Source organism: Helobdella robusta (assembly GCF_000326865.2).
Source record: "Helobdella robusta unplaced genomic scaffold HELROscaffold_20, whole genome shotgun sequence".
Taxonomy (NCBI): Eukaryota; Metazoa; Annelida; class Clitellata; order Rhynchobdellida; family Glossiphoniidae; genus Helobdella; species Helobdella robusta.
Genome location: NW_008704084.1, coordinates 2,974,438 through 2,997,066, shown reverse-complemented (window position 1 = coordinate 2,997,066; position 22,629 = coordinate 2,974,438). Strand labels below are relative to the sequence as shown.

Below are 22,629 nucleotides of genomic sequence, written 5' to 3'. Positions count from 1 at the left end.
TGGACGCTTTAAAACACAGTGCATGTAATTAATCTAAAATTTTCTAAGTTTTTTATTGGAAAAAAGTTACGAAAATGAAATTTGGCCAATATGCGTTGTTTTTTATCAAATAACAAAATAATTATTTCTCAATCTAAATATTTAATACATTTTTTAAAACGCTAAACTTCATCGTCTGCGACGTGTTTGTCAATCTATAAAAATATTCCATGTAGATTATTTGTAGTTATTGCAAATATGAAGATATACAACACAAATAAAATTTTTAAACATCAAGCTAGTTATATAAAATTGTATATAATTTTTATCTGCTTTTTAATATGATAAACAGAGCTGTAATTTTATTAAAAAGCGAAGCAAAATTATTATTGTTTGAAAAGGCTCTCGTTCAAGTCAACAGTATTTAATTTTGTAATTGTTATAGCATGTGGGTGTATGTAACATGGCGAAATAATCCTAATATTTCTATAACATCGCAGCAAAAAAGCATTGCTTATGTTTATATTCAAGGCAAGCTCAGTAATTTTGTATCAAATGTATTTACGAGTTGTATTTTATACATGTATAGACTGCTTGTTGCTTCAGAATTTGAACTGCTCTAGAGAGGAATATTTTGTTATAAAGCAACGCTTATATATATTTCAGTCTTCTAAATGTTCTAGTGCCGTTTCACGTTTGAAAATTAATTCAATCGGATATTGCACATTGTTGGAAACAAAAGCATGTTAGTTTTAAACTTTTTTTTAGATTAATTATTATAATTGCATATTTACCGGCCAATTTAATTAGAGTAAAACAATATTTTAAAACTGAAGCAATAATAAGCATTTAATAATAATAACTTTTTAACAATAATTATTAATTTTCATTGGATATTATTCTAGAAAGTGTACGATGACTCTAATTGGCAGGGCGAGTCATGTGCAACGTTTCAGCAGTGCTGATCGTGAAACGCGCGATTTTTCAGCTCCAGCAATCGGACAGATCAAAATTTCGAGACAGTCCGTCGATAACGATCGTCCAAACGTACACTACCTTGAAAATTTACCCAAGGCCAGGCATTCTTCAACCGAAACTTTACGTTCAAGTAGACCATTTCGAAGTTTAAGCGTTGATAGGCACGTTGTTCATCAGCCGTACGATAATTTTTCGATAAATGTTGGCCACAGCCACTTTCCAAGACGCACCGCAGAAAATTTAAATTACGATAACGTTACCTTTGACATGAATCGTCAACATTTTTCCAGGTTATCGTCTGAAAATTTAGTTCATCCTAAAGTTAATGTAAAATACAAATATATCCCCAAGCCATCGGATGATGATTTAGATGATGGTTACGTTGCAACTAGATTGAAAAACGTCTCAAGACCTGTAGTGGATATGAATAACGTTAAGTTTGCTCCATCGAGTAACATGAAGTATATTCCACTGAACAATGAATACGCACCAGAATATTTAGGAGAAATACCAGAAGGTTTATATTCAAATGATAAATTCCACACTTATAAAACCAATTTAAAATTGTTTGATGGGCATGTTTCGCCAAGACATTCACCAACGAAGCAGAGTTATTATCGTCAATCGCCATCACCTTTGAAATATGATGTTGAATCTCGTTCCAAAATTCCAAGATCAACTTATCCACAGCACGTGCCAAGATTCACTCATTATCGTTCATCTAAAAATATTTTTGACGAAGATTCTATTAGTGACGATACAAATATGTTTTTCGAACCTTACAAACCAAAGACTTTGACCAAAAGTTATGTTGCATATGACAGTGTGATACCAATTACGCCAAAACCGGAAATGTACTCGCCCTTCTATTCTGAAGTACTTCCTTCAAGAAGTTACAGCCATCCACATGTAACAAACTTTTCGTCAAAAATTCTCACAAATGCTAATAGACCAAAATTTGAATACAAACCATCAACAATAAAAGAGATTGTTCCTAAATCAACAGTCTTATTAGCAGCTGTTCCACATGAATCCAATGATATGGACATTGAAGACAAAATTAAAGAAATTAAGCGTAAAGCTTTAGGCTCGAAATTTTCTAAAGGTTTACCTACTGGTGATTATTCCAATGTTCATGATTTTGGAGATCTCAATGGACCCCATTTACCCTATTTTCATAAGAAAAGTGAATATAAATTACTACCAGAAAAGTATGACCTGCCAAGAGAGACTCTTACAACCCTTCCAGATTATGAGAACATTGATTACGTTGAACCATTTGCTCGTTTACCTTTGTCAGATTACGAACAGAAGCACATAACAAAAGAAGCGCATAACAAGGATTTGCTGATGGAGGCACAAAAAATATTTGGTCCAAGACATGAACAACAGGATTCGGTTGGCAAAATTTCTGATATTTATCCACCTCCGCCTAAAACATCGTTTAAAAAACCTCCGACACGTGAAGCAAGTCTGGAGTTTACATCTCCATTAAAACCGAAAAAAGTGAAAATAAATGAAAATGTCAGATTGAGTTGTGCCGTTTCCGCCGTTCCTGAGCCCAATGTTTCATGGTTTTGCAATGACAAGCAGATAAAAATTAGTCCAAGAATTCAAACATCGGTTAAATGTTTTTAATTTTTTTTCTTAAAGTTTATTATTTTTATAAATTATCATAAAATGTTTATTTTAATTTTTGTTATTATTAATATTTTAAACGCATGAATTTAATTGTAAATCCAGATAATGGTTTTTTTGATAAATCTTAAAATATTGCCAGGGCCGGAACTACCGTATTTGCCGGGGGGGGGGCAAAACTCAATGTGCCGCCCCCACCACGGTATTTTTGAGCTACTACCGTAAGCTGTTGTTTAGATGCAGATTTTTAAATTACATACTACATGTTTCTTATTAAAATATTTTACTAATGGAATAATATACTAGGATATATATAATATCAATATACATGTTAACACGTAGAAAAAAAGACAACAATAATATAGTTACATAACCTTAAAAAGTGAAAAACTTTGCTTATATAGCAACTTTAAAGTATCATGTAATTGTTTTGTATATTACATTAAAAACAAATTTTTCTAGCTTTTTTAGCTGCAAATGTATTGATTACATCATCAAAATTGACTATGGGTGCTCGTTTGTGTTTTATTGGAAAGTCTCTCATGCCCCATTGTACTTCTCATGTAGTTTTTGATGATTTTGAGTTTGCTAAAACTTCGTTCTCCAGATGACACTTTGACAGGCAATGTGAGAACATTTTCAATGCAGTAGTGTAGCCTTCTTCTATTATTTTTATAAATGAGACTTAACATTTCTTTTGATGTGGTTTCTTTCAAACTTTTGTCAACTGTCAAAGAGTGATGCTTAAAACTTTCTATTTCAAAATTGAATTCTTCAATGTTGAGATCAGCTGAGTATATATTTGCCAATTCTTCTGCTTTAATTTTTAGATCTGCAGTCTGCATTTTTTCAATTTTGACACCACTTCAAAATCCAAACACGCTGTTTACATTATTCAAAGCTTTAAATCTGTCACTAAGTTCTGTAATGATCCTGTCAACGATTTTTAACATAGCCACTTGGTACACATTTTCAACACTTTTATATTTTAATGTTTATATAAAAAACATATAAATAAAATTAAAAAAAAGTAACACAAAAAAATTAAATTTACTTTGATCCAAATTTTGACAAATGTGAATAACTTTTTTAAATTTTTTAAAACTTCTCAAAATTTGCTGCCTCCAGGGCGGTTGCTCCCTTTGCCCCCCTTGTTCCGGGCCTGAAAATAGCTAATCTTACGACATCATTTGAGTGTGTTTGAGTTTTTATGGCCTGAAACATGATGGGTAGACTTGACGTTCTAAAACAAATTGTGACGAAGTTGCATCATTTTGCCCACTTTATCGGCACGTGTACAGTACAATAATAACGTTTAACTAAATTTAAGTCAACTGCATTAGTAAGTATAACATAATTTTAAAAGAAATCGGTTCAAAATTTACAAAAAACAATTCTTTTTGAAATTAAAATCTTAAAAGTAATTGAAATGTTAAAATTTCATGTTTTAATAAATGATTTTATTAAATAATTTGTTGAATTTAATGTTGAAATCATTTAAACGATTTATTGAATAGCAAAAATTACAAAACTGACAATGATGTTTCATTTTCAAAATAAGACATTTATTTTAATTTTAAATAAATTTAATAAAAGAACATTAATCTGTATAGAAGGAAAACAAAATGAGTGACAAAATAGTTCAATGGTAAATAAGCTGAATAAAATGCGATTAATTACGAAAGCAGTTTATCAAATTTTTATTTATATATTACATTTTAAATGTTAACAAATTATTTTCCTGTAAGTATTTTCATGGCCTATGTGCTCTTGAAATTCAAAATGTCGAACCCGCTGATGCTGGAACTTACACGATTCAAATATCAAATGTAGTCGGATCAAAGTCTTCTAGCGCTCTTCTTGAAGTAGAAGGTAGCTTGGAATTTTTTGTTTCGAACAAATGTTCAACTTATTTATTATCAATTATTTTATTTTATAATTATTACATCGAACAAATTTGTGAAAAACTTTAAAAATCAAAGTATTCCAAGAAATTGACTTACTTCGATATATCCAAAACATTTTATATGATTTGATAAACAATTTTTTTTTAATGTACGTTTGATTTGTTTTTGACGGTCTCTGAAGTCTAGCTGATTGTTTATTGAACTTTCAAAGCAGTTTTTGTTGTTAACATTAAGTCTTGGCAGATATCAATTAAAATCGTATAGAAACATTGAATGATATTTTATTTTCTATGTAAAACTGTTAATTATACCCTCAATCAAAGCTGCCAATAACAATTTTGCACATAAGATTTTATCAGCAACTTTAGGGTTGTTGATTTTTTTTAATGAAACTCCGTCGGACAGATCTGGTTCCGATTTTTTTGTGTTTTAGCTTCAAACGCATTTAAGAACAAGAGAATGATTATTGACTCAAAATTTGTAATTATTTTAATATGAGGTTGGAAGGGATATTTGAAAATCATTTTAAAATTTGGGTGAAAATATGTTATATAAACAGAGTTCCAGGAGCTTCATCTTATTACGTGAAAGGCCTGGAAATAAATTCTATTTATTTTATTAAGTTTTCCAGTTTATTTGAATGTTTAACAAATTGGTCAAATAAAAAATAATATTTTTTTAGTTTTTAGAACTTTTCTAACAGTTTTTTTTGTAATCTGTACAAAGATTAAAATACTTTAAGCCTGGTCCCCATTATTTTTACGACATTATACGTTGTGGTGTTGTGTTACGTTTTGGTTTGTTCTGTTAAATTGTGTTGTGTTATCTTGTTACCTTCTAACATGTTATTTTACTGATACATTTCTGAATCAATTTTAATATTTGTCAAATTTTTATTGATTTTAATAATAAGTTACCGTAGAGCAAAGTTTCAAAAACAATATAAAAACAAAAAATTTTGGCTGAAAGTTATTCAGCTAACTGAATTTAATTGGATCGTGTGTTGTTAACAATGTTTTTTTAATGGGTTTGCTAATTTATTTGTTTGTTTGCATGTTTGTTTAGATTTTACGGTGCATCAGCACAAGTTAGACTATTAGCGCCAACTTTGTATAGTTTATATTTTTTATAAATACTTTATTAAATTTGAATCTGTGAGAAAGTTTTTAATACAACGTTTTTTTTTATTTGTACATGCGTTGAAAACAATCTCTAATGCCGTTTTAATAATCTCATTCTCACTTCTTTGTAATCTTATCATTTTTATGTTGTTGTATCTTGTGTTGTACCTTAGGATTTTTTAATGTAATTGATAAATAATGCTGTTAACAGTTTCTCTTATCACAATAGTCTACAAATTACCAATCTTCAATGAAAGACCCAAATGAATTAGTGTTATAGTTTGGGGTGTTGTTGTTGTTGTTTGTTGTTTGTTGTTGTTATTTGTTGTTGTTTGCTGTTGCTGTTGTCTGCTGTTGTTGTTGTAGCTGGTCTGTTGAGTCATTAATTGCCACGCAATATATTGAATGCATGAGCCGCTAACTCTGGATTTGCCGAAGTGCTGTTGCGTTGTATGGTGAGGTGTGAAACGGTGGTTGCATTGGCCTGTCGTTGTTTGATTGATTCTTTTGATGTATTTTATCGAGTGTGTTAAGTAGCCTCATCTGGAGCTGGGCTAAGATGTTTTTTTGCGTGGAAGGTATTTCTCAATTTTGTTGATCGGTGTGGGAGTGGTTATTAAGTATTGGGTTAGGTTTTAAAGAGTTGATTATTTTGTATGAATATGACGGATGAGTTTTTTGATGTCGGGTTTATTTATGTCTACATCTAGTTTTTTCTGTATATGTATACAAATTACAATATTTATATAAAGCCTCGACATGTACAATATTTTTTTAGCCGTACTCAACAAAAACAGGCATTTCGAGTGGCGTGTACAATTAAAATTGTGAAAACTGCGTTTTATAAAGTTTGTTTTCAAAAATACAATATAGTATGATATATAAAACTTAATGTATACACAGTTATTCATTACATTCAATTTGTATAAAATGCAACGTCGATTAAGGGTTGCATGTGGAAAATTAAATAATGATTTTGGAAACTGATAAATGAATGAATGAAATAAAAAAGTAATCAACGACTGAAAAAATTGTATGCAGTATGTTCAATAGAGGAAAAGAATAAACAAAGTTAAGCCAATGACGAATGATTATTGAGCATTAATATTTTTTAGGTGTCTTGGAACGAGGTTTTTATCATGATAAGTTAATTTGATAATTATGTTTACGTTAACGAAGGTTGTGTGCGGTAGTTTTGATTTGTGGTAGCAGAGGGTGGGTGACCTGGCAAGTACTAGTTTCTATTTTCATTGTCTATGATTGTATTGTCAACATTTTTTTATTCCGTAAAAACAAGTCTGTCAGGCGAAGAGAATGGTACAACATACAAAACTCTGGTAAATTAGGGAGTTTTTTCTAAGGTGTGTTTGACATAATCGTACCAATTAATATTTAATTTCAAAATTAAACCGCATTTAAATATAAGTTTATAATACTCATCAGACACAAAGCATGGCGACCTCGTTGTTTTTAATCTTTTTTTCTGGGCCCGGCTGTTTTTTTTTAATAAACGAATGTCGGGGTCGGAAAAATAAGAAATCATAAGACCGAGAACATTATTCCTTCATTGATACCTCTGAGTATCAACAAGAAACATTGCATGTGGTTGGCGAGAAATTTTTTAAATTGCAATATATATGCTGTAAACTTAAGCCAATCAAGTCGATCAAAATAAATTTTAAAAAATTATTTCAACAAAATTTTTAAGATTCCAAAGAAGCGGACGATTTCAGTAACTTAGAAAAGCCTTTATTTGTTGAAAATCTGCAAGAAAAAATTGCAGTACTTGGAGATGAAATTATTTTTGAAGGCCAAGTTGTTGGAAAACCCCATCCAACCATATCATGGTTTTATTTTAAAATACCTTCAATTTAAATTATCATAATAAGAATAAATGTGTGTATATAAATTTGACAGGCTGAAAGATGAAAAAAGCTTAGAAGAAAATGATCGAACTAAGATGTTTTATGATAAAAATGGATGTGTTAAATTAGCCATCAAAAACTTCTTGACTTCAGATGTTGGAATGTACTGCTGTGAGGCAAAAAATATTTTAGGCATTGCAAAAAGTTCTGCTGAACTGAAACAGCTTGGTATTAACTTTATTTTTAATTGATTCGTTTAAATACATATCTTTTAAAACTTCAGAATATAGCGATAAAAGTAAAGATGATTTTGAAGCCGTTGTTGATGGTTTAGTAAAAACAATCACTGATGATGTTGAAAAATCATTTGCTGAACCCAAAATTGAAGAAAGAGTTCCTTCTACGGACGTAAAGCCTGTGTGTGAGGAAACAGCACAAAAAATTAATTTGACGTCAGAAGAACTGCCAGTTGATGTCGACGAGGTAATTTCTGATCAACCTGAATCTACTGACAAAACAAAAACTTTGCTGCCGGAAACTGAACCATTCAATGAAATAGCACCAAAGGAAAACGAAGTAAAACCCGAACTTGAAATACATGACGAAAAAGCAAAAACTGAAGCTGACGATTTGAAGTTAAAAGAATTAGTTCCCCAACAAAATGACATAAAATCCCCTGTTTCACTCGTTCAAGAAAATATTGCTGAAAAAACTGACAATGTTAGTGTCGTAGAAAATGAAGTAAAGACTGATGAACCTATTGTTACAAGCAACGAAAAAGTAGAAACAATTAAAAAAGATAGTGAAGAACAAGCAAAAGATGAAGAAATTCATGAAAAAGTTGTTGAACCCATCAAATCAGAAATTGTTGAAAAGAAAGATGAAAAGAACGAAGCAGAACAAATTACTGAAGAAAGTAAGTTCAAATGAATAAATTGAGGATAAATTATAATGTTTGAATGATTATTGATAATATCGATAAAATTATTGTTGAAGAAAAATCCGTGGTGGAAGTTCATGATTTGGAAAAGCAAGATGCTCAAAAACCTGTTGAAGATGATCGTTTAAGCGTAGCGGTAGAGCCAAAAGAAGTATTAGGTATTTAATAAAAAAACAACATTTTACTTAGATGTTTTAATTTTTTTATGCTGGTTTAAAAATTTATTTGTTTTTAATTATAAAATTTATCGCTAGCTTAAAAATTTGGTGCTATTACTAGTCAATATTTTAAAAAATGAACCAGTGTGTTTATTTGTGTGCAAAAATATATGTATTTAACTTTATCGATTTTTTTTAGTTTTCACCAGAACAGAATATTTAGTGAGATGATAGTGTTTGTGCCCACATATTTTAAAGTTGGTTAATTAAAAACGTCATAAAAATTTGTAAAACAAAGAATAAAATTCAAAATTTGTTGTCAAATAACGCTTTTTCAAATTTTATATTTAGATGACAAGAAAGAAAATGTTGTTGAACCCAAGGTTGAAGCCCAGAAAGTCAGTGAAACTAAAAAGTTGGAAAATGTAGAAACAAAGAAAGAAAAAGTTAAGGAAGACTTCAACGACGAAGAAACAAAAATTAGCAACGACAAAAAAATTGCTGGAAACAACGTTGATGAGACCATTTTGGCTGAGCCAAAACAGGAAACCATTTTATTAACTGAAAGTGTTAAATTAGTTGATAAAGATGTGGAAAAAAAAGAAGAGGAAGAAGAGGAGGAGGAAGAAGAGGTGGAGGAAGAAGAAGAAGAAGAAGAGGAGGAGGAAGAAGAAGAAGAAGAAGAAGAAAATGAAAATTTACAAGAGCAAAAGAAAGAAGTCCAAGAAAAAAAAATTGAAGAAAACAAAACAGAAGTTTCAGAAAAAGTAAAAGAAGAAAAAGAACAAACACAAACAGAAAAAGTTGAAAATTATGAAAATTTTGCCACGAAAGAAAAAGAATCAGCAGAAAAAATTATTAAAACAGAAATAATGGCGGAAACAATTGTTTTAGAAGACAAAGTTGAGATAACAGAAAAAGTGGATGAAATTCATGAAGAAAAAAAAGAAGAAAAAATTGAGGAGAAAATAGAGAAAGAAATTCTTGATGAAAAAAAAGACGAAAAAGGAAAAGAAGCAGAAGAAGAGATAGAGGAAGAAGAGGAAGAAGAGGAGGAAGAAGAAGAGGAGGAAGAGGAGGAAGACGAAATGGAAATAAAAAAAGAGGAAATTAAATTTGATAAACCTGAAAAAACTGTTCAAGATGTTAAAAAACAAGAAACAGAACTTGAAAATACAGAAGCAAATGTGGCACCTGAAGACAAATTAGAAAAAAGGGAAGTTCTTGAAGTAGCAGAAAAAAATCAGCAATCAGAAATTGAACAAAAACCTGAAATTAAAGATGAAGTTATAAAAAATAAAGAAGACAATGATGTTAAAATACAAAAAGTTGCTGAAGTAGGTGATGTAAAAGAACAAGTACCTTTAATACAAAAGAAAGAAGACAATGATGTTAAAAGTCCTGTAATAGAAGAAAATATAAGCCCCGCAACGATGTTACCAATATTGGAAGATAAAAAACCTAGTGAGGAAAAGATAAAAAAGGAGATTTCTGATGAACCATTGCAACTTGTTGGAGAGATTATGAATAAAGAACCTATTAAAAACGCTGAAATCGAAGTGTATAAAGAAGTTGATTCAATAAAAGAAAACAAACCTGAAGAGAAAAAAGAAGAAAAAATTGATGATGAAAAAAAAGAATCAGTAATTGTTGAAGAAAAGATAAAAGAAGTAACTGAAGATGAAAAAAAGAATTAGTAATTGTTGAAGAAAAGAAAGAAGAAGTAACTGAAGGTCAGAAAAGAGAATTAGTAATTGCTGAAGAAAAGAAAGAAGTAGCTGAAGATGAGAAAAGAGAGTCAGTAATTGTTGAAGAAAAGAAAGAAGAAGTAGCTAAAGATGAGAAAAGAGAATCGGTAATTGTTGAAGAAAAAAAAGAAGAAGTAGCTAAAGATGAGAAAAAAGACTTAGTAATCGTGAAAGAAAAGAAAGAGGAAGAAATAAAGAAAACTCTGGAAGAATTAACCGGCCTGAAAAAAATTGATTTTGAAAAAATCGACAAAACTGAAATTAAAAAATTCCCAAAAGATGAACAAGAAACAGATGACGAGATAGTTGCCAAAGAAGAAGAAGAAAAAGAAGTAGAAGAAGAGGAGGAGGAGGAAGAAGAAGAAGAAGAAGAAGAGGAAGAAGAGGAACAAGAAACTGGTAATTTTATTTTTTAAATAAATTATTTATGGAAATTTTTTTAAATATTGAACGTCGTATCAGGACAAAAGGCCATCCTTATGATCAGTTCCTTTCGAATGGTTTGGCTTTGTTTTGTGATTTTATCTCATCGAATAATTGAAATCTGTGGAGGATATTTATCTCTTGAAATAATGTTAAAATATTGGTTTTATTTTTACTGTAACTTTTACTTACAAACAATATGTGCTGGGTGGTTAGTTTTTCATTACAGATGTTGTATAATAGCGGTTTTGTTTTGAGAATCAAAGAATAAGATTATTTTCAGTGACCAATTTTTAATCAATTTATTAATAATAATATGCAGGCTACAGTTCAGGCCATAAATTTTATTTTCACTTCTGTTTAAACACTATTGGTGTGGTCAATTTGAGAAAATTTGTTATTTTGTGCCATTCAAGTTGTCATTTTTACAATGTGATGTTGTTAGCTCAAGTCAATGAACCTTTGTAAGAGTTGGAACATTTGATTTTGGTATTGTCTGGGCTTGTGATGCCAGCTGATGTACTCTTTACTCTTTCATAGTCTTGAACTCCCATATGATTGGGTATTCACATCATAGCTATTTTATTATATGTTAGTGTTGCTGAGTCTAGGAATATTATAACTTTTTTTTCTTTGAATTTAGATATGAAAATTTATTGCTCTTTTTTGCTGTATATCTAGACCTGTGATTTGGATGATGTTTATTTCTTTTTGCAATCTGGTCATATTTTTGTTTTAGTAGTTATTGACATGTTGTCCATGTTGAGGAAAGCCGTTGCACCTTTTGGAATTATTTTATTAGGTTATTTAAAAACAGACAAAAAAAAATTGGAAATGAAATGCTTCCTTGAGAGACGCCTAATTCTGGAAGTTTTTTTCTAGGATAGCATGGTCAATTTTTACATCAAACGATCGCGATTGGTTAAAAAACTTTAAATACATTTTGGCAGGTGTCTTCATTAACCTGTTTGATGAAATTTTTCATCATTCCATATTTTCATGCTCTATCATAGGCTTTCTCTATAACCAGAATAATTGTTATAATTTGTTCATTCATGTTTAAAGCATATTTTACTTGAGTTTCTGGTAATAATAAGTTGTCAAATGGGAATATAATTTTAATAAATGAATTGTAAAATGTTGACATGCAATCAAACATGTCGGTCACATAAAATTTTGTTTAAACTTATTAACGATTATGCAAATCATTGATTGAATTATTTATATTTATTGCAACGTTGAAACAGTTAAATAAAATTAAAATTTGTGGTTCATTTCGCAAAACTTTGCAAAAACTTTATATTTTAAAATATTTTTCATTCAATTTTTATTACTTAGGCGAAGCTCCAGGGTTTGAAGTGCCTTTAAAAAGTCAGCTTGCCGAATTTGGATCAAATGTTTGTTTTGAATGTGTTGTGAAAGGTCTTCCAGCTCCAGACGTTGAATGGTAGTTATCACGGCAAAATCGGAGATCCGTCCTGGGTGCTAGATTCCCATACCCTACCTAATCTTAACATAAAATTTCTTGTGCCTTTGTAATGAGGCTTGTATATTGAATATATGATGAAAAGGTTTGGCTGTGATTGTTTTATATTTTTAAAAACCGCTACATACCTGTCACCCAGTACGGATCTCAGACTTAACCATATTCATTACTGAATAAATTTTAGTTGTAGCCGCTTGTACTTTAAATGCTTCTTGCTTTTAACTCAGGTTCAAAGAAGATACAGTGTTAACGACAAAAGGCAAAATAAAAGTAGCTAAAGATGAGAGTAAACATGCGTTGCATTTAGAGAACGTTACATTTGAAGATAATGGAAAATACGTTGTCGTTGCCTCCAATCAGTTTGGAAAAAGCAAATTTTCCGCAACTTTATTGGTTAAAGGCAAGATAATAAATAGACGTTTTAACTCTAAATAAAATAGTTATATTAACTGCTAGGTACTGCTCCGAGTTTCAAAGTTCCTTTAAAAAGTTTGGTACTTGCTGTGGGGGAGGAAGCAAACTTCAACTGCGTTGTCGATGGTAATCCTCAACCTGCTGTTTCATGGTTAGAGGCGCTAAAATTTCATTGAAGTCTCATTATAATTAATCTTTTCTGTTTTAATCGTTTTCATAGTTGAATTTTTTTTGAACGATGATGGCAAAGGTCCAAAAATATAATGGATGACAAAATTGACATTGCATTATTATTATATGCTATTATTGAATTTGTAAGTCGGTATGACACCATATGAGGTCAACTTCAAGTTCATGCGCTATCGTTTAACATCGTTATTAAATTGTAGCCTATATGATGACAAAATAATAATATAGTGACAGGCCTGCCAAGCCCGATGATTTCAAATCAGCTTGGCTATAAGACACCAGAAAATTATTATTATTACTGTCGTTGTTGTTGTTATTATTATTTTCTTTTCATTATAATCTTTATTTAATTCTGATTAATTATTATTTATATCTAACAAATATATTATGATATTAAAAAGGTCTACGCTTTTAAGACCTGCATGATGAAGATTTTAACAAAAAATAATTTTATACTTGTTAATAATTGATTTAAATATTTAGCAGTTTGTTTCTTCTTCACAACTTGAACCATGCATACATGGAAACATAAACGAAGATAACTTTACATTTCAGGCAAAAAGATGATGCCGATATTTTGCCTGACGACAATGTGAACTTTCTATCAGACAATTGCAATCACTCATTAATAATAAAGTTGGTCAATCAAAATAGTGATGGACAGTACAAGGCCGTTGCTTTGAACGAATTTGGAAAAGCTTCTTTCACGGCTAATTTAATCGTTCACGGTTGGTCTAAAAAATTTAAAAGTTATTTTGAAAATTAGTACTTTATAAAAAAAGAATTTTGCTTTTGACAGAGGTTGGTGAAAATGTCGAAGTCGTGGTACTGTCGGAAGATTCAAGTAAATTTATTAAAATAAATTCACATTAAACTCCTGGTTATATATTAAACAATTATTTTTAGAAGAAAACGCTGAAGAAGTCGTAAAAATCAAACATTCTAGTACAGTCGATGTCTCTTCCAAAGGTTTGTCTGAAATTTATTTTTTATCATCATTGTTTTTTTTTTTTTTTTTTTTTTGTTTAAACACAATTAACCTTTTTATCGAACCAACAAAAACATCAATGTCTCCTCGATTCTAAATATATATCGTTCCGTCTGCAAACTTTTCAATGACAAAAGATGACAATTTTTAACAAATTAACTAAAAAATTAGTTTGTGTAATTCAAAATTAAATAAAATTGTGTAAGTTTTTTATATTGCTTCTTAGGGCGTTTTAAGGCCAAAGTAAGAAGCAGAAATATTTATTGCAAAAAAAATACAAAGCATAAATAAAATTGGAAACTATTATTGTTGCTAAGATTAAAAAAATGAAAAGCCGGAGATATTCATATTACATCAAGCTATTTAATGATCAAAATTAAATCTTTTTACTAAATAAACATTTGCTAAAAAACCAGAAGTTGCACCGGGGTTCATTTTGGCAATTCGTAGTCAAAATGCTACTGAAGGGTCGGATGTTACATTTGAATGTTTGAACACAGGCAGTCCTGAGCCAGAAGTTCAATGGTATAAATTTGTTTAAATAATTTAATCTCAAATAACAAGAAAACCTCATCAGTTACTAATTGTACTAATTTTCCACCAGGATGAAGAATGATGAAAACATCACAAATTCGCCTCACTATGTAATTGAACAAGAACCTGGAAAACAAAGTTTGTGCATAAAAAACATTACAAAGGACGACGGTGGTCTTTACAAAATACGCCTTACAAATAAATTAGGCAAATGTCAACATTCAGCTACATTGATAGTTCAAGGTAACCAAATGCAAAATTTATAAATATCGTTGAATATGAATAAAAAAATTTAATTAAACAATTTTTTATTGATTTTATTGACGCATCGTAAAAATGAGGTTTAATAAAATTTTATTTTGTTTTGTTTAATAATTGAAGAAAGAAAATATTTTGATCACAACGTTTTGATCACTATGGTAAATGTTGGTTTAACCAATTTAAATAAATAACACAATGAGAATTTACGGAGTACTGAATAAGCTGAGCACTATTTTTATTCCACAACAAAATCAGATAAATCGACGGCGTCAGAAACTGAAACAAATGAAACAGGTCAATATAATTTTTAAAATGCGTTTTGAACTTTTTATTTTTTAAAATTAATTTGTTTTTTTATTACATAAATATATATGTGCACTTTTTATTTTGTTGATCATGGTGTTTCTTTACAATTTTTAATTCATTAATGTTAGTAAATGAAGAACAGTGCTGTATTTACTAGTGCTACTTTTCATATTAGGTCACGAATTTAAATTTATAAATCTTCACATTAAAAACGATTTATTTTAATGTATACTTTTTTTTATTTAACAGAAATCGTGAAATCGAAAGTAGTAACACAGGAATCTGAACCAGGTTAGGAAATGTTTGCCATCACAATCCATTGTTATAAATTAAAACACCAGCACATTAAACTCTGTACCGGGTATAAAGCGTTTAAATAGTCATGAAGTCCATTTGATATGTTATTCAATGACTTCCAAAGTACCGCACATTTTAAATATAAAAGTAAGGCACCAAACACTGAAAATAACTTTTTGCGCATATTTAGAGAGCTCATTTTTCAATAATTAATCTATTTTTTTATTCATAGTTTTCAGACTACGTTTACTCCACCCGTATCACTGATTATTTTTTTTATTGAAATGCAAATTTATAACAGAACTTTAGATATGTAATCAACGGCAAGTTTTTTCACACAACTACTTTTTATTAACTGGACACAGGAACGAGTCCATCATTTGTTGAACCGCTGAAAAGTCAGGCAGCTCCTGTTGGCAGTGACGTTGTTTTCAAGTGCAAAGTTGCTGGCCAGCCAAAGTGCAAAGTTTCTTGGTAAATGTTCATTAACATCCGTTTACTTCACAAAAAACATAATGGCTAATGATTAAAAAACAAAAATAAAAGAGTTTTAAAATTTAACAATTAATTAATCTTAGGAAAAAGGATGGAATCGTTCTGGTTGATGACAACAAAGTGCAAATAACTTCGGAAGATGATGATCATACGTTAAAATTACTCTCCGTTGTTGAAGCCGATGGTGGCCAATACACAGCAGTTGCATCTAACGATTTTGGAAGATCATCATTCACTGCCAAACTACTTGTTCACGGTTTGAAATTACTGCTCGTATACTCTGAATGGAATATTCTGCATTAATTTCTTCCAGACCGCTTATTTCTTATTCATTGTAAACACAATGAATATTTTCAATTTTTTACAGAAGCGGGCAAATCTGTGACACTGATATCATCAGATGAGGATAAATCAGGTGAGCAACACTTAATTTTAAACGAATCTTTACACATTCAAAATTCCTCTTGACATCAAATATGTTCTGCCACGCTGACGTAAAATATGAGATATTTTGCGCATGTAGGACAATGTCATGTCTTGCATGTGAAAGTTTTGGTTCATCTAGCGATTCAAATTCGATTTGTCCTCTGCACATGTGAAATTTTAAGGAGACGGTATACAAATTGGTCAATAATTTTTTTAAAATTTCTATTACCAAAAATTATCTCTTTTTTTATTTTGATAGGATACGAAATAAACACTCAAAATTTGTTAGTCAAATAGCAAATTGTTTGAAACTCTTTGAACTTGCAAAGGAGTTTTGTTTACTTAATCAGGATCGATTTTTTGACATTTTTTTAAAGAGTTTTAACGTGATAACAACTATAAAAAATTTCAGTTAGAACTTAAAACATTTGTTAAGGGGTAACGACAACAAAATATTAGTTTTATTTTTTAAACATGAATTGTCAGAAAGATGTAGCATAAACTTTTATATTTACTGGCTGAAAAGAATTTTTTATAGTGCTAGGATTTGTTTTAATTATAATATTGTTTTTTGTTTTTTAAATTTATCCCATTTTGTCATATGATGGCCTAGTGGTTTCGCAGTGACCGGATTCGAATATGACAAAAAGATCTCCGCCTATCGCCTACTTCGTAGGTGATGCGTTGTGTAGCATGTATTCATACGTGATGCTTGCGCCTGTTGTTGATTTCTCTAAACTTTGGAAGAGTGTAATTGACCTTCAACCTTTTAACCTTTTTTAAAATTCGAGACATCTCACTCTTATCTGCTGTATCAATCTATTACTTATAGTTTGTCCATACCATTTGGGACTCATACGCCAAGTTATGACATTTAAAAATGTTATATTGCATGAAAAAATGTTCCTAAATATATTCTTCTTGTTTTGCACTGGCATCAATTATTGAACTTTTGTTTTCGTCACTCCAAAACATTGGTGTCTATCTATTGTTCAGTGACCCAGCTCAAATGTTTTATTACGAATCGAATCTTTTTTTTGTTGCCATACAAAAAGACTCTTTTAAAAAAGTTGTGACAACAAGACCAATTTTTGATAAACAGTTTGATGTAAAAAAAACGGCATTTCCAGATAGAATGTTATTAATCTCGTAAGCTGTTGACGCTCAATTTCCAAACTAGTTAATTTATTTTTATTTTGAATTGACAATTTGTGAATGTGTTTACAATTTTGATCACTGTGTGTTTTTTAGTGATAAATTTATTTATTTGAATTTTTATAATCAATTTTTAAATTTTCTTGTTAAACTACTAAATTTATTTTTTTTAAATGAACCTCCAAAGTGTGATTTTCTAAAGTATTTTTAATGAATTTATAAAAATATGTGCATGTGTTAACAATGACAATAGATTAACAATATTTTTGTATATAATTTAATTATAATTCAATTGTGTTTATTTCAAGACGATAAAATATCAAAAACTGTTACAATGGACGCACCATCAGGTTACGATCAATGATTTATGCTTGAAACTTCAAATATGCTGAATAAAAGATAAGTTGTGAGACCAGTTGAAAAGATTTTTTAAACACAAATCACTATTTAGCACAAATTTTTTAAAATAATACAGGAAAGAGTCCATCATTTGTTGAACCGCTGAAAAGTCAGGCAGCTCCTGTCGACAGTGACGTTGTTTTCAAGTGCAAAGTTGCTGGCCAGCCAAAGTGCAAAGTTTCTTGGTAAATGTTCATTAACATCCGTTTACATCACAAAAAACATAATGGCTAATGATTAAAAAACAAAAATAAAAGAGTTTTAAAATTTAACAATTAATTAATCTTAGGAAAAAGGATGGAATCGTTCTGGTTGATGACAACAAAGTGCAAATAACTTCGGAAGATGATGATCATACGTTAAAATTACTCTCCGTTGTTGAAGCCGATGGTGGCCAATACACAGCAGTTGCATCTAACGATTTTGGAAGATCATCATTCACTGCCACACTACTTGTTCACGGTTTGAAATTACTGCTCATTTACTGTGAATAAATTTTAAAAATAAATTTCTTCAAGACATCATATTTTTAGTATCACTGCATATATATGTCAAATTTTTTTACAGAAGCGGGGAAATCTGTGACATTGGTGTCATCAGATGACGATAAATCAGGTAAGTACGAACATGCTTCTTTTAAATGTTTTTAACGGATTTTTCAATTTCAATAATTTGTCATATATATTTGTTTCTGCATAAATATATGTATCTGCGTTTTTACAAAGGCCTGATTTATTGGATGCCATAGAGATGCCAATTTAAAAATTAGAATTAGAATTGAAAATGCGCATCAGCAAATTATTCTGACATAGACAAAGGATACGTAAACTTTGCTGCTTTCTTAACTTATATCTAAGGATAGCAAAAAATTTCACTTTGCAAGTATTATTTTATTAGTTGGAAAAATTATGTTAACATTTCAAAGTTTAATTTGGGGGGTATGGACTTACGTGTTGTTAACCTGCTCTCATTGTTTTATTATGTTATGTGTAAATTAAAATTTTAAAATTCGTTGCCAGTGTTAACAATGACAATAGATTAAAACTACTTTTTTTCGTAATTTGACTTTAATTTATTTGTATTTATTTCAAGACGATAAAGTATCAAAGAGTGTTTCAATGGACACACCATCAGGTAACAATAGATGACATTTTTTAAACTTTTCAAATATTCTGAATAAAAGATAAATTGCAAAATAAAGTGGAAAAATCATTTGAACGATGATAATAATTTAAAACAAATTTTGTACAATAGAATGTAAAATAACACAGGAACGAGTCCATCATTTGTAGAACCGCTGAAAAGTCAGGCAGCTCCTGTCGGCAGTGACGTTGTTTTCAAGTGCAAAGTTGCTGGCCAGCCAAAGTGCAAAGTTTCTTGGTAAATGTTCATTAACATCCGTTTACTTCACAAAAAACATAATGGCTAATGATTAAAAAACAAAAATAAAAGAGTATTAAAATTTAACAATTAATTAATCTTAGGAAAAAGGATGGAATCGTTCTGGTTGATGACGACAAAATGCAAATAACTTCGGAAGATGATGATCATACGTTAAAATTACTCTCCGTTGTTGAAGCCGATGGTGGCCAATACACAGCAGTTGCATCTAACGATTTTGGAAGATCATCATTCACTGCTACACTACTTGTTCACGGTTTGAAATTACTGCTCATTTACTCTGAATGGAATATTCTGCATGAACCTTTTCCAGACCGCTTATTTCTTATTCATTGTAAACACATTTTTCACGTGAATATTTTCAATTTTTTACAGAAGCGGGCAAATCTGTGACACTGGTATCATCAGATGAAGATAAATCAGGTAATTAATCATTGTTGTCTTCCTGAATCTAGAAATTATATTAGAATGTAAAGTTTTTTTACTTGGAAGTTTTTCAAGAATAGACGGCAAAGAATGAGAATATTTTATGACAGATTAATTTAGCAATGGATCTATTTTCATTTGACACTGTACTCTGTGACTAAAACGTTTTTGAATATCAAGAGAAAATATTGTAGCATATAAAAATTGTTTATATTTTTAAATGCTTTCATGTTTGAAAACAGTTTTTTTAAATCAATATATCAATTCAATTAATTTACAACTCTTAAATTTTACAATGATTTTTAAAATTACAATTTTGAACAAGTCAAAAATAATTTTTATAAACAACTAGGTAAAGTGACGAAGATCGTTTCAGATGACAGTTTACCAGGTTGTGCTTATCAATTTTTTTGGTATTTTTGTTTGTACCTATTACACATTTTTTTATAATTTTTTTTATTCTTCAGAAAAAGCTAACTTTGATAAACATAAGTGTATTGCAACCTGATAGCTATAGTTGACCAATTTTTAGCGAAAAATAAAGAAAATGTACACACACACACACACACATACATACATACATACACACACACAAATGAACTTAGACAAATCACACTTGAAAAATTACTGGTCGGTGTCTTTCGATTCTAAAATAATTGAGAGTACTGTTGAATCAGTTTTGAATGGCCATCTCAATAAAAATAAAGATTGGCCGTTGTATCAGTCTCGATATAGGCGGTTTTATTTGACCGAAACGGCTCTCCTGGATATATTCTCCGCCATCTACTCGACGGTCAGCGTTTGATACTGTTTATTACGAAATACTGTTGAACAGACTGGGATTTTAATAAACTTGGTGTTGTACTTGAACAGACGGAGATTTTAATAAACTTTGTGTTGTACAAATCGATTCACTAGCCAAAAATTATCTATTTCATTTTCGGCGACACCGTCAAGTTTCGAAATCTTCTGATCGAAATCTTTTGATGAGAAAACACTAGCCGTATTACTATAGGCTTTCGATAGTTTTAGATTGAACTACTACAATAGTCTTCTTCATAGAATATCTAACAGATTATTATCTAAATTTCTGAACTTACAAAAACGGGCTGTTAAAGTAATAGTTCGAAAATCAAAATTTGATCGTGTATCTCCAATTTCTGAAGTTACGCTAGTTGCCCGTGAGACAGAGAATAAAGTTCAAGTTAGGATTTTTGATTTTTAAATGGTTAATTGGTCTTGACTCTGAATACTCAGTAGATAAGTATGTTAAAAATCAATTTTCCCGTTTTATGAATGCCTTAGATCCGCAAATTCAAATAAGTTGTATATTCAAAATCATAACCTAAAAACCGCTGATAAAGATTTCGTAGTTTCAGGTCCAGTTTTTTGGAACCGCCAACCTAAAGACTTACGACAATCTGAATTATCATTAACTGAATTTAAAAAACGACTCAAAAAACAACTGGTCAGCAATTTGGCCATTGTTATTTGAAGACCAACATTGATGACGACGACAATGATAACGGCATCGTCAACATTTTATTTCCTAGTTTTTACTGCCACGAGAGCGCTGATGAGAAAAGAAGACATTATAGTTTGAACTTTACAGATCGCAAATAAAAATTACGCACACGCATATACACACGTTGAAAAACCAATATTTTTTTTTATTTCACAAGAGATCATTTTTACAATTTTTGAGTGAATATGTATACTTTTTATCAATGAAAAAATATAAATTTTATAATAGTTCATTATGTTAATTATTAAGTTAATTAAAATTTATTATTTTTGTATGATTTTTGAAGTAATATGTGATCTTCACAAATTTACTTAATTCGATAGGCTTCAGGTATTAAAAACCGATTTTTTAATTTTCGATTGTTGCTAAAACTGGTTTCTCAATTAATCATAAAAGGAAGAATGCCATAAATATAAATTTTATTCCAGGAACGAGTCCATCATTTGTTGAACCGCTGAAAAGTCAGGCAGCTCCTGTCGGCAGTGACGTTGTTTTCAAGTGCAAAGTTGCTGGCCAGCCAAAGTGCAAAGTTTCTTGGTAAATGTTCATTAACATCCGTTTACTTCACAAAAAACATAATGGCTAATGATTAAAAAAAAAATAAAAGAGTTTTAAAATTTAACAATTAATTAATCTTAGGAAAAAGGATGGAATCGTTCTGGTTGATGACAACAAAGTGCAAATAACTTCGGAAAATGATGATCATACGTTAAAATTACTCTCCGTTGTTGAAGCCGATGGTGGCCAATACACAGCAGTTGCATCTAACGATTTTGGAAGATCATCATTCACTGCCACACTACTTGTTCACGGTTTGAAATTACTGCTCATTTACTCTGAATAGAATATTCTGCATTAACTTCTTCCAGACCGCTTATTTCTAATTCATTGTAAACACAATCTTCACGTGAATATTTTCAATTTTTTACAGAAGCGGGCAAATCTGTGACACTGGTATCATCAGATGAGGATAAATCAGGTATTTAATCATTATTGATGTCTTTAATTTTGATAATTTTTTTAGAATTTAAAATTTTTAATTTGATATTTTTCAAGTAGAGACTGCAAATAAAATACTTAGATTAGGAATATTTTATGACTGGTTAATTAGAGCATTGGATTTATTTTCATTTGATACTTTAGCCTGTGATAAAAGTCGATTTTGAATATCATGAGCATATAAATGTTCTCATAGATTTCAAATGTTTTTATGGTTGAAAAAAATAATTTCATATAAACTGGTTAATCAACATTGTGTAATTTAAAACTTATAAAATTCAAATTATTTTGAAATAAACAATTTTGAACAAGTCAAAATTAGTTTTTGTAAACAACCAGGGAAAGTGACGAAGATCGTATCAGATGACAAATCACCAGGTTGTGCTTATCAATTTGTTATATCTATCCCTTGATTATATATATTATACTTTTTCATTTTTTTTATTTTTTCGAAAAATTAACTTTGGTAAACGTGGATATGTTGCAACTATAGATGGGAATCGAAACCATTTATAATGTTTCGGTTAGGTTCGTTTCGGTAAGATCTAAATTTTGAGCTCTGATGGGTTCG

At 30.0% G+C, this 22,629-nt stretch overlaps 3 protein-coding genes across 3 annotated transcripts in view; 2 read left to right on the top strand and 1 right to left on the bottom strand.

The window, feature by feature from the left end:
• Window positions 1–894: 894 nt before the first annotated feature.
• HELRODRAFT_171469 (hypothetical protein) lies at window positions 895–2,595 on the top strand (the record flags this gene model as incomplete). The annotated part of the gene is made up of 1 exon (XM_009018181.1): window positions 895–2,595. One exon carries the CDS (start codon window positions 895–897, stop codon window positions 2,593–2,595), a length of 1,701 nt encoding a protein of 566 aa, XP_009016429.1.
• Window positions 2,596–3,089: 494 nt separating this feature from the next.
• HELRODRAFT_171468 (hypothetical protein) lies at window positions 3,090–3,440 on the bottom strand (the record flags this gene model as incomplete). Its single annotated transcript, XM_009018180.1, has 1 exon — window positions 3,090–3,440. One exon carries the CDS (start codon window positions 3,438–3,440, stop codon window positions 3,090–3,092), a length of 351 nt encoding a protein of 116 aa, XP_009016428.1.
• A 14,202-nt stretch (window positions 3,441–17,642) lies between these two features.
• Window positions 17,643–22,629, top strand: part of HELRODRAFT_171466 (hypothetical protein) — a gene marked incomplete at both ends in the record, with an annotated part of 6,226 nt that continues 1,239 nt past the window's right edge. The window contains 13 exons of the mRNA XM_009018179.1: window positions 17,643–17,658; window positions 17,784–17,892; window positions 17,997–18,169; window positions 18,275–18,322; window positions 18,800–18,841; window positions 18,979–19,087; window positions 19,192–19,364; window positions 19,484–19,531; window positions 19,887–19,925; window positions 21,488–21,596; window positions 21,699–21,871; window positions 21,991–22,038; window positions 22,398–22,436. Of these exons, the coding sequence (XP_009016427.1) occupies window positions 17,643–17,658; window positions 17,784–17,892; window positions 17,997–18,169; window positions 18,275–18,322; window positions 18,800–18,841; window positions 18,979–19,087; window positions 19,192–19,364; window positions 19,484–19,531; window positions 19,887–19,925; window positions 21,488–21,596; window positions 21,699–21,871; window positions 21,991–22,038; window positions 22,398–22,436 (1,126 nt within the window). The remainder of the gene's footprint in view (window positions 17,659–17,783; window positions 17,893–17,996; window positions 18,170–18,274; window positions 18,323–18,799; window positions 18,842–18,978; window positions 19,088–19,191; window positions 19,365–19,483; window positions 19,532–19,886; window positions 19,926–21,487; window positions 21,597–21,698; window positions 21,872–21,990; window positions 22,039–22,397; window positions 22,437–22,629) is intronic.